The following is a 13,311-nucleotide window of genomic DNA, read 5'->3' as shown; positions in this document are numbered from 1 at the left end:
TGAATCTGGAATAGGTTAAATGGAACATAAATAATTATTAATTATGATTTTTTATTTTTTTCTCAGAGATTTTAATACTTAGAGAAGATGTCTCAGGTCGCTACAAGTGATCTGGTTGTTGTCACCCAAGTTTATCCACAAAAAGCAGTGCCTGCCTCACAGTCCACACAACCTTCTCATAAAGTAGATGACCCTGTCCAGAAATTTCTTAGAGGGCAACCACGACCAGTTGGGGTAAGAAACTTTTTTTTCTTTGTTTACATGCGGAAAATATGACTGAAATAGTAGATCTTCTAACAACATGGCAGTATGGATGTGTGACCTTTACAATACACAAAAGATACAATCTGAAATAGTTGATACTTTTAATTTTTAAGTAGAATTGAAGAAAACAAGAACTGCATTCTCTTTTACAAACATTTTGACATATTATATCTAAGGGACACACTTAGAAGCTTAGGCATCACTTCTCAGATCTGACTGCCTTTTTTTACCTCACTAGCATTGTCTGGACAATAATACGATAAAGATAGTTATCAGATATTTAAAACTCTTCAAATATTATAACTGTGTAGTAGGAAACTGTTGTTATTTTAGTCTAGAGGGCTGCATGGAACTGATTTTTTTTTTTTAACCCAATTTTGTTGCATGTTTCCATCTACAGCACCAAAACGGTCTTAGTTTGTGTAGTGTTAAGGTAGCTTGTGCAAGGCTTGTGAAATTTCAGCCAGGATACATTCATCTAAATGTTAAACTTTTGTTGCATAAATTCAGCAAAGTGCTTTGTTATCCATATTACTAACCGAGAATGCTAAACCGGATGATGGACGCAGGCACATCCGGCAATGGGCCGTAGCTGCAAAAAGACGTACTGCGCAGGCGCAAAAAGAGTCCGAGAGAGGCGGATGAGGCGCCGCAAGAGGCGGACAAGACCACAGAAAAAAGGAGTGAGCACAGCAAAAATAGAGAAATGAGACGCAAAGAGCACCGAAAAAAGGAAAAGGCACATAAAAAAGTATTCAAACGCAAGCAAAGCACGAAACACATTGCACACAAAACTAGACCCAAAAAAAAAAAAAAAAAGAGGCTCGCCCACAACAGCAAGGCACCCCCCCCCCCTACAGGCACCGGACGGGACACACACCAAGAGGGGAATTCAACAAGCCCATGGAACACAAAAAAAAGAACACAAAACCACCCCACAGACCCTACAAGCAAGGGACCGGACACACACAAAGAGGGGGATTCAACAAGACACAGGAACACAAAAAGAAAGAAGACGCTCGCGCGACAACAATCCTCAACCCCTCCCTCCCCCCCCCCCCCCCCCCCCCCCACACACACACACATCCATAAGAAGTGACACCCAAAGCCACATATTCTAAAGTGAACATCAACACCTTCACACTAGACAGCATAGGTGTCAGCATACGTGGATCTCCTTACAATAAACCACTATTAACTGCTCAACTGCAGAAAAGGAAACATATTAACAGTGACTGCGATCCTCCTTATTACTTATCCATATTTCGCATGCTGAGAAAGAAACAAGTCATGAATACATGGTCACGGGTACAAAACGAAAAGGAAATGATAACAGGAACAAACACACGAACACGAAAGAAACAACAAAATAGACGGCTATGCAGCATAGGTGGATCTCATTACAATAAGGCACTATTAACCGTTCAACCGCAGAAAAGGCTCCATATTAACAGTGAGTGCAATACTCCTTATTACTTATCCATATTTCGAAAAGAAAAAATGTCTCGACTCCAAAAACGCAAAGCTCAACTAAAGCTTCTAACTAACGATGTACCTAAAAGTAAAAACTTTATGAACTGCATTAGATCCTACAATAGTTCATTTGCTTTTGCTTATACCGGAGTAAATATCAGGCCACCAAAAGGCAATGGCCCATACTGCTTTCGCATATGTGCACAAATACTGCATCGCATTGGAACAGTGCACCCTGAAACAAATCAACAACGCAAATATGCACAAATCTACATCCTAGATCCACATGACGCAAACTATCAATCAAAGTGCTGCATCGCAACAGGCACGGATTCAAAACGAAACATCTCCCGTCTCAGACATACGTTAATGGCAGCGAAGGCTACAACGGGCTTCTCACACAGCACAGGCAAATCGATTACAACTCCAAAACAACACGTCCCAAATACTACACATGCAACAACGCGCCTCTCAAACGGCACAAGGAAAACATACACCAGGAAAATTCATTCGGATTAATGAATGTCATTTGCAATCATTGTCATTCAGTTCACTTCCCTGAAGAAACAACTGGCAATACAAGTTATACATTTACACGTTGTTGTCAAAAGGGTCAAATTAGACTGCCTTCTTTACATTCATATACTGAATATCTACAGAAGCTTATAACTGACGATGTACCTGAAAGTGAAATCTTTATCAACTACATTAGATCCTACAAATCGGTATCCACTATGAACATTAACGGTGGCACTGCACGTGACATCCGTCTTGAAAAAATGTTGTTTATTGATGAATGTTCAATGGCATGAAGTCACTTACTCAACACCATTCATAAACTTCTACAAACGTTTATGAATAATGATATTCGATTTGGAGGAAAGGTACTTTTATGAGGAGGAGATTTTAGACAGTGATTAGCTATTCTTCCAGATGCCATGCACTCAGCTATTGTTCAGTGCACCTTAAAATACGCAGACAATTGGCATTGCTTTCAAAAGATACAGTTAGTAAAAAAGATACGATGTCCAGAACCAGATCATAACAATTGCTTATTACAACTGAGAGATGGTACACTCACCAATACAGATGGACTTCAGCCATATATTATTACAATTCCTCAAGCCTTTATCTGCGACGACTTAGTTACAGAGATATTTGGAACAGCAATCTCATTAGACCAAATGCCCCTTTTAACACAACGCACTATATTATGTCCAAAAAATATTAATGTGGAAAACATTAATACCCAAGTCATTCCATTACTTCCTGGAGAGACACAACTCTTTCTAAGCTCTGACAAACTTGACTCTGATCACAACAATAACCATCTTAAATGACCTTACAAGTTCTGAGCTGGAATTACCTTTTACACTTAAACGGCGTGTACAAAGAAATTTTCAAATAAACCTTTACACTGTGCCACACACTTTATTGTTTGCTTTCTATTTGCATCATCTACACCGTCACACTATTCTATATCTCATTCATACATCACGCTCTTTGTCATTCCCAACACCAGGGGTTGGCGAGCGAAGCGAGCAGGGGGCGGAGCCCCCTAGTATGATCTAATACCCTGACAAATGAAATCTATACTGTACATTAATCTTTTTTATTATATGCTTACTTCACCAATTATTTTTGTGTTTATTGTAAATGTCAGTTTAATTTGTACTTTTACAGCTATGATATAGCATATTTATGGCTTTTTAAATACTAATCTTTATAAACATAACACTACAAGTAAATATCAACTAGTTTCCTTACATATCAGACAATCACTATAACACGACCAATTTAATATTTTATTTTAGAAGAGTTAAAATTGTGATTTTTTTTTTTTTTTTTTTTTTTTTTTTTTAAAGAGCCTTTTCAAAATGATCAGTACATTTCTTTAGCTGCATTTGGCAAAACACACTTCTCACTAATCCAAGTACAGTTTCCTGCATGTCATGCTGTCTGCCATAGTGTTGGCATAGACTTCCATAAATTTCAGCTGTAGTTTAAAAACAAACTTGAAGATTTATGAATCAAGTTTGTGGTTCGAGGGAGTTAAAGACTTGAATTACTCTAATCCAAAAGTTTATTCCTCAATCCCCTATGCCCTGTGTTGAATTAAGTCGAGTTTTGTGAGAAGACAGGTGTATACTTCAGTTCACATTTTCACATGTGCATACAGCCAAAGCAGGCTCCCAGAAATCCTAGTCAAACACAAACATGCAAATAAGTGAAGATCTTGTCTGTTGTAAGTAGTCATGTTGACTAACAGAGGAGAAGTAAAGGTAAATTGCTATCTTGTGTATTAGGTAATCAACAGGCACACTAATTCACATTCTGGCTTTTTGTCATGGTTAAATAACTGGAAAATCTGAGTCGTGAAAAAGCAGTAACATTTAAAGGTTATATACTAGCTGCGGTATCTAGCGTTGCACAGGAATTTTCCTAAATAATGGGCCTCGGTTATAGTGCTGTGGGTTAATTGGATGTAACCGAAGAACAATATAAATAACTTGAGTTCATTTTTCTGTATGCAATATTTACTTTTTTCCCCCCAGGGGCTAATATTATTAGTTCACAGGTACTTCTTACTCTTAAACATGCTATATACAATTGTACATGAATAAAACATTTCTGGTGTAGATACATTTTTGCTTTTCCTAATGACTTGGCTTTTGTTGGTGGCCATTTTAAAGTACAGTTTTAGGGGAAGTTGTATTCTTTTGAAATTAAACAAGTAGTTAGTAGGAAGAATAGGAATTTTGGGTATATATGCAACTTCGCCCTGTAGCAGATCATGTAAAAGTGGTAACCAGTCAGATTTGAATGAAACACTTGATCTGTAACCTTGTACTGTTACAAGGTTTTGGAGAGTTTAGATCAAAAGCAATATACACTACAACTTTTCACATTTATAGACATACTTATGTTTCCCATTGTTTGAACTCTGCATTTTAAGAACTGTGCAGATAAGAACAGATCAGACTAAATTTTGTAAACTATGTACAATGCCCATCTTCTTTGTGTTCTGTCTACGGGGGACCCATTTGGTGCAAGTGTTACTATTTGTAATTTATTTAGACCACTCTACAGACATAATTTTTCACTTGACATTAAAAACTCTTATTCTGTTCATCAGTGTCAGTTCAGAATTGCATATCAATTACATTTCAAAGCATCTAGGGTGTAAATATGTAAACATATACATACAAAAATCATATAAATAAATAAGAGAATGTGTTTTATTAATGACATCTTATACAGTAGGGGAAATAATTATTTGATCCCCTGCTGAATTTGAAAGTTTGCTCACTTGCAAAGAAATGAACAGTCTGTAACTTTTATGGTAGTTTCATTTTATTGGAGAGAGACAGAATATCAATGAAAAATCCAGAAAAAACACATTACATAAAAATTATAAATTGATTTGCATGTCACTGAGTGAAATAAGTATTTGATTCCCTACAACCCAGCCAGAATTCTGGTTCCCACAGATTGGCTGTGTGCCCATTTAGCACACAGATTGCAATCAATAAATCAATCAATCAATTACAGATACTCCTGATCTCAACTTGGTATGTGTATAATGCACACCTGTTCACAGAATCAATTTCTTCCATTCCAACCTTTCCACCAGCATGGGCAAGACCAAAGATCTGTCAAAGGACGTCAGAGACAAGATTGTAGACATGCACAAGGCTGGAATGGGCTACAAGACCATCAGCAAGAAGCTTGGTGAGAAAGTGGCAACTGTTGGTGCGATTATTCGGAAATGGAAGAAATATAAAATGACCACCAATTGCCCTCGGTCTGGAGCTTCATGCAAGATCTTGCCTACTTCATGCAAGATCACTGATCCTACTGAGACAGACCCTAGCAAGGACCATACCTGGCACAGAGAGCAGTGTAATTCCCCTGTAGTTGTCGCAAACCAGGTGATGACTTCCCTTTCCAGACAGGGATGACAAGTCCCATTTTCCATTCAGTTGGGATGACACCCATCTCTCAAATGGAAGCAAAGATTGCTAGAAATGCCAGGAGGGCAGGATTACCACTAGCCTAGAGAAGTTCACCCCAGATACCACAGATTCCTGCAGCCTTCCCTACCTTCAGCTGGTTCACCACTTGTGCAATCTCGGTGAGAATGGGTGGTTAACAGCTAATTAGAAGATCAACCTCAAGAACCATGGACTCAGAGATGTCAAACGTCCTAGCTGTAGGATCAGCAGCTAGCCCAGTGGGTCACAACTGCAAAATCATCCATAAGGACTGTTCTATCACCTGCTTTGATTGCGACTGTCCGAGGAGCAGATTTGAATGAGTGTAATGTTTTGATTCCTCTGTAAGCAAGATTCCTCTAACAAATGCTGCCTCTTCTGACCTCAGAGCTCTCGCAGCCGTCCTCAGTTCCCAGTACAGACTTTAATTACCATCAAGCCGTGCACTCTGACTCCTCTTGATAATATCCAGGGTGCCCTGCGAGATGAAACGCCTCCTTCTGGGAACGCTGAAAACATGAACACAACCATATCACGGAAGGTCTCCCACTTCATATTAGAATTGGCATTCTCACCCAAGCCTGCAAGTTCCTCATACAAACTACATGCATACTAATTAGAAACAGCCTGATCTTGGAGTCCAGCCTCATTCTCCTAGTAGGTGGTAGCCTACTGGACCTAAACTGGATCTTCAGAGTAGCAACAACAAGTCTGTGTTCAGAATTCACAAACTGGGGACTTCAGTAGACCCTGTAGTTCTGTAGGAGCTTCCAGTGTCTGCCCACGACGATGATGGTTGATCTCCTTTACCGCACCCCCAGTATTGAAGTACCAAGTCCAGCAACGCGGCTTAGAGCGCTGGAACCAGGATCCAGCGATCTGCAGCTCCTGGCCTTTTGCAAAGTTAAGGAACATGGAGCCACTTTCACCACTTCGCCAGAGAAATGGGGACTGACACAATCTTCTTAGCCAGCGATTACATTGAAGTTATCCATGACCAGAGGAATGTCACCTCGTGGGCCCCCATCAACCACCAAGCGAAGCTGCAAATAGAATGTTTCCATCCCCGAGACATCATTCATCGCGGTCAGAGCATATGCCAAGACAATAGACAGGGCACCCAGAAAGTGCCTTAATCTGAGTCTTATAATACGCTTGTTCAAAGGAGTGACATCAAACACCTTCGGGAGGAGCCAATCTGCCACAGTAACAGCTACTTCCTGAGTATGAGAGTCATCAGAGCGACCAGAACAATAAATGGTTTACCCACCTACAGAGATCTGGCCAGTCCCAGGTCCGCGTACGTCAGAGAGTACCACCACTGGAATGTGGAGTTTACGTAGCTCATCTGATAGCAGAGGAAGAAGGTTGTCATACTGGAGAGTCAAGATATTCCAAATGCCTACCCAGATGGTCACCTCAAATTAGGACCCAAGTACTGCCTTAGCACCACACCAATTCTGATCCTCAACAGGCCTGATCCCATTGGCTCTCTGACTGTTTTAACTCTTTCAGGGATGAGACTCCCGAGAGCTTTCTCCCATCCCCTTCATAATGCAAGCAGGTTTCCTCTGGGCAGCTGCAGCAGAGCTACTCTCGCGGAGAGCAGAATGGAGTCCTGTGTACTGTTTCGGAGCTGCATTCATTTTTTACAGTGGCTGGAGTGCCAATTCTGCCACCAATCCACAACTTTTCCCAGCAAGTTGGAGGACCATTTGCAGGGCTGGATGAAGCGTAACATTATACCCAGGACAGGCTGCAGGCAGTGGTGGAAATACTCGCAAGCTGTCTGCTGAATGCTGTAGATTTCCTTTTTGGTACAAACAATTTTTCAATATATTTATTAGGGCTGGGAAAGTTAACGCATTATTATCTCATTAACACATTGAATAATTAACGTGACAATTATTTTATCGTGCGTTAACTCGGTTTTTGTTATTATTTTGAGAGCATCGATAGAGATCTTGTTTACAGCGATTTTCAATACGATTTTGCTAGAAGGAAAAGTTAGCTTTGTTGATTTGACCTTGATTCCCTGCGCGTGCATGAGTAGCGAAGAGCAAACAGCTTCTAAAATAGCATGTGGAGAGATACCAAAGTGAATTCTCAAAGCAAAATAATCTGTGGATGACTTTTTTCGTATTATCACTGAATCGGACTCTGATTTGTCGGACTCTGATTTTGATGCAAGTGATCTGGAGATGTAGATCGAAAATGAAAGTGAGGTAACGGCATCAGCTGATCAGTCCCCAGCTGATCATGGTGCTGAACACACTTGCCACAGGTGCATCAGCTACACAACATTCGCCTGGGAAGACAGACATGATGACAGGAGGTACAAACAATATTGCGTTTCACAAAGACAACCAGGCAGTCAGCCCACCATGCATTCTTGCTAGCTTTTGATCTGCCCCATCCCCCCTATCGACCCATCCCTGCAAAGCTGTAGCATTCGCAAATTGCAGACAGGCGCTCACAACAGGCAGCAACAGACGTTTTATGTTGATTCATGTGTGAAACCTTGGAAAAAATATTGCCCTTCAAAGAGTTGCTACTGAACATAGACTGTTTATGCTGCTCCCTGGTAAAAGAAAATGTTTCAGCTGGTATCTGTTCTGATATAAAAGAAAACAGATTTAGAAATGTTAACTTGCTGTTGCTCAGAAGGTCCCTGTTATAATGTTTTGATCGTGGCTCTGGACTCTGAGGGTAGCTTGTTTTTCTATAACAAACTAGATAAAACGTTAAGGCCCTGGCAGTGGCAAATAGCTTTGGTTTTATATTTGATTTGATTGCATTAATGTTTAAGTTGAGATTTACAAGAAATATTTTAACTGTTACTATGTAAAGGCAATACTGCTGTTAAAAAGCATCTTATTTGTTGAAAGTGTTTGCAAAGCAAATACGCACAATACACTACTTTTGAGTTCATTATTGAATTTTGCACATAACAGTGTGATTTGTTGTGATTGTCTGCGATTAATTGCAATTAATTGCAGGCAATCATGCGATTAATTGCGTTTAAAAAGTTTAATTGCTATTAAAAAGTTTAATTGCTGCCCAGCACTAATATTTATGTATAAGCACCTATCAATACTTCTGACATGGCTCCAGACTAAAAACAACATTGCGAAACCTTTGGATCAGAAATAATACATTTAAGCACTAATCAACTTTTTATTAGTCACCAAATTAAAGAATCAGAATGGTTCATATTATCATAAAAATTTACCACATCCATTTTTGTGTCTGTTGGTCTGTTCTCCTTGCAAAAGAAGCCAAGACAAAAGACAAAGAGTATGGATGACAATGCAACTCCATATATTATTAAGGCAGAATCTTTTAAAGCTTTTCAGCAAAAAAAAAAAAAAACAAAGTCCCTTATGACGCAAATCTTAGTTTAGAGAAACAAAGATGTCAACACTTCCTGTGAAGTACAGGCCAGGCAGGAAGAGGCGGGTCCAGGGAGATCGACACCGGAAGCAACATCAGAGGTCGTTGAGTTGTTAATCATTTGATCTGTAGAGGAAGGAAGAGAAGAGGCTGTTTCACATTTGGCTCTAGTGGCCACCATGGTACTTCATTACTAACATTGGTGTATAGTGATAAAGAGAAACTCTGTTTAAGCTGTTCTTGGCTGGACAAACATTGTTGCAGTGCCTGCAATAATAAATGTGGAAAACTCTGTCTTGAATGATAGTGAAACCCCTTTAGAAGTGCATGACGATTTGAATTGCAGATTCATATTCATAGATGGTGAACCACAACTAGAATACCTTGGGATTGTTTAGCAGCAGTCTGTGAAACTACGTGGGAGAATTGACGTTTTGCTTGTTGAAGCATCTCAGATATGCACAAGTTTGAGGCATACTCTTCCTAATGTTGCTACTCTCTATCTTAACTTTTAATCTTTACTTTGCATGAGCTAAGCATTTCAGTACATGCTTTTTGCTGATATCACATAATGTACCAATAAATAAGCTGTTACTGGGATGGACTCCTGACCAATAAACGTGGCGGGGAGGCAGGTCTCCAATTCAAATGCTCATTCTTGTTTGAGCATGTTCAGTTTACATTCACTAGAAAATTTGTTTCCGTAGGTGTTTAATTTTACATTATTTTACTAAAAATGGGATGTTGTAAGCATATAAATGGATGATTTGATATGTGGATTATGCGACACAAGTATCGTAAGATTTTTTTAATGTACATGTTTGCTGAAGTCCAGTGTAATATATCAGAATCTTTGTTGTCTCCAATCTGCATGAAAACATGAGATAATTTTTTTTTTCTTGTCCATGTCAGCAAACTACACGGGCTAAGTAACATATAAAAAAACATTTTTGGATGGAGTATTTCTTTAAGCCTACCAAAGTGCATCTTAAAAATGTTTTGAGTATAATTACGTAGTATTTTAATGAGCCTGTATATTGAGATCCTCAACTCAAAATATACATTCAGCTTTTTTCTGATTTGGCTTTTATTGTCTTCTGTAAGCCAATAATGGATTTGCATGAAGTAAGGGGAGGAAGTTCAAGGCCTTTTTTGTTTTGTGTTGTTTTTTTTCTTTTTGTTTGTTTTTCGTTATTAACACTTGCATGTATTTATATAAAACACAGCATTTAACACAGAATTTAAGATCACTGACAGCCAGTTAATTTTGAAAGGGTCAGCATATAGAGTTATTGTAATGTGGCGTCAGTTATCACGGATTGAAACAAAAGCTTAATAAGTGCCAGATCTTTTTCCATCCTGGGTGAATCACATTGCAGCTTCCTGTAAGTGAGTAAATGTGCAGTGTTGTGAAATGTAGAAACATTGAAAGATTTCAACATTCATGAAATTCAATATCTGTTGTGTTAAATGGAAAAACAGTTCATTGAGTATTTTCCTCGATCTTTATGCCAAGATGAGCGTAAGACCACAGCCTGTAAAGAGCTTGTGTTTTGCCTTAATACTTGTTAAATAACTAATTCTTATATTGCTGTGTTGAATACATCTGTTTGTTATGGTTTCTCTGTATCTATCACATGGAGGAAATTCATTTATTTTGGCATGTCAGTGGTTCAGCATTCACATCTAACCATGCATTTTGATGTCAAAAGAATCTCTGGACTTTGGAAAAAATGTCTTTTTTGCACAGCCAGCTTTTCATAACTCATTAAAGCAAAGGCAAAATATGTTTCTGAGCATTTGGTCAACATGTTGTTAATCAAAAACTAAAGTAATTAAACAAGCTTGATCTTCATGTTGCCAGATGGTTTTAAAAGTTTTTTGGCAACAAGTATGTTTGCAGTGTAAACATTCCAAAGGTTCTTGGTATTCAGCATGTAAAGTGGTCACTGAAGATTTTACAAGGAAGCAACTATTCTTAATGTCAGGTTAAAAAAAAAACACACACAAAGAAGGAATCAAGAAAAGAATGCGTAGTTAAGCTCATAAAATCCAAATGTGGCCATTTTACTTTATTTATTAAACAGGTGGTGGTGCCATGTTGACTAGGCAGATGACCTGACATGAAGACATTTTTATTCACTGCTCCTTTTCCTTGGCTAGACCAGTACTTGATGGCGTAGGAGCCTAGACTATTTTCCATTTATCAGCAAAGTCTCTGTTTAAAAAAAAAAAAAAAAAAAAGGTTGGAATATCCTTTATAAATTATTGTTTGAAATTGTTTATAAATTGTTGTATTAAATTCTGATTATCTTGTCTTGATTAACAATATGCGTGATCAGAATGGTTTTTATGTTTATTACCAAATAATGTAAGGTATCTTTGTAATAAGCACATTTATGATGTTAATGGCATGATGCATCAGTACCACATATCTGATGAGTTTTGCTGGGCACAATTGCCTGTTCTCATCTGTAATGTTCTAATGTTCTAATATCAATATTACACTGATACTAGGACAATAGCTTGTTATGAGGTATAATTGAAAAGGACTGGACAGTGGTGATGTAATATCTCATTAATAAGCACCTGTCATACTGAGTGACTATTTTTTGGATTTTTGGATTTGATATACTTTGTTAATCCCCAAGGAACTACATTGACATTAGTTGATAAACTCCACAAAATCCCTGTTTTTGTGAGTTGTTATGGTGCAGTTTCATTTTAATAATACATTATTTATAAACCATCTTTCAAATACTGTATCTTATTTATCTGTAGATAAATAAAATGATAATAATGAGAATACCACAGTATAGTGGAAGGCCTGCCTTTTCAACCAGAAACCAAACACTATCTTAGGAAGAGATTAAGCTGTTCAGCAGGGCAGAGCCAAGTAGAAATTTCTTGACAACACCCTGATGACTGTGCAGTGCAAAGCCAGAGAACCACACTTCGGCATCAGACTAATAGGTAAAGTGGTAGAGTGGCACATGACATGGCACATGGTTCAAGAAAATCCCTGCTGACAGAGGGATTACAAACCTACATCCCAGTATAGGAAGAAGGGCACAGCCAGAGAGAGTTTAAAACGCTAGATGCCCTGGAAATAATTTACTTAAGGCACATGTGAGAGATAAAGTGGGGGAAACTGGAGCAATTCCCTGAGGATGCTAAGGGCAGGTTTCCAAGAGTTGGCTGATCTTCTATTCATAAGGAGAAAGAGGCTACAAAGAGTTGGCAAGGAGCAGATACTGGAGGCAAAATGAAACATGGAGGATATTTTTGTTATGCAAGAGAAAAAGGGGGAGGAGGAGAGGAAATCATGCTAAATGCCAACTTATTAGGATAGCCAAATTATTTATTTATTATCTTTGTTTACCGTACTTGTACTGCTTTACTCCCTCTGTTATTCTCCCTAATTTTAGTTTATACCACATTTGACACTATATTTATTTTGAAGGTTCCCATTTTTAAAGCCAGTTATATTTCTTTTTGGTACAGAGTGTTCCTTTTCTTAACTTGCTTAAATGTTCTTTTGTCGGTAACCTTCAGCCTTTCACTGGCTGTTTATCAAAGGTGGACATAGATTGCATTTGTGAAACCGAAGAATAATAAAAGACACTTGTTTGACATTGTTTAATTACAGTATGATGTATTACTTCCCATTTGATGGTATTTCATGTCCAGAGTTATTGAAGTAGAGCCATGGCCATGGCAAGAATTCTGTATTGTGAGATTTTACCATTTCACGTATTTTCCAAATATACTTAAGTTCACAAATATCATCTTTAATATATGTATACACATAATATATGTGTGTAGCAGGTTGCTAATTTCCCTTCTGAATTTATTTTCTACGTACTGCAAAGGCAAATCTAAACTCCTTATTAGAAGTAATGAGTCACAACTGAAGTGACAGTCTGTGAAATAGAAGGTGTGATTGAAGGGGAAGAGGACCAAGATCTTTGTCGATGAAAAAAGAACTACCAGTTTACCTTAATGGAAGAAGTCTTATTTTGAATTACCATTACATTAATTTGTTTAAGTGGCAACACTTTTGGCTATGAGATACCCAAACTTTGCAATAGCTTCCTTACTAACATTAGAAATGCCTCAGTAGATAAACCATGACTGATGACTGTTACAGCAGTGCATACTCTTGTTAGAGATTCTGCTGATGCTT

General features: G+C 38.2%; 2 protein-coding genes across 2 annotated transcripts in view; one reads left to right on the top strand and one right to left on the bottom strand.

Moving 5' to 3' along the window:
* The window catches only part of sv2a (synaptic vesicle glycoprotein 2A), an 885,655-nt gene that overhangs the window by 256,065 nt on the left and 616,279 nt on the right, over positions 1–13,311 (bottom strand). The gene's annotated exons all lie outside the window — the stretch shown is intronic.
* LOC114646041 (membrane-spanning 4-domains subfamily A member 4A-like) overlaps positions 1–13,311 on the top strand; it is a 56,819-nt gene that overhangs the window by 20,334 nt on the left and 23,174 nt on the right. Inside the window, exon 2 of the mRNA XM_051923313.1 lies at positions 67–234. Coding sequence (XP_051779273.1) covers positions 88–234 — 147 coding nt within the window. The 5' untranslated portion in view covers positions 67–87. The remainder of the gene's footprint in view (positions 1–66; positions 235–13,311) is intronic.

This window comes from Erpetoichthys calabaricus, chromosome 2 (assembly GCF_900747795.2).
Source record: "Erpetoichthys calabaricus chromosome 2, fErpCal1.3, whole genome shotgun sequence".
Classification (NCBI taxonomy): Eukaryota; Metazoa; Chordata; class Cladistia; order Polypteriformes; family Polypteridae; genus Erpetoichthys; species Erpetoichthys calabaricus.
This window is presented reverse-complemented; position numbering and strand designations above follow the sequence as displayed.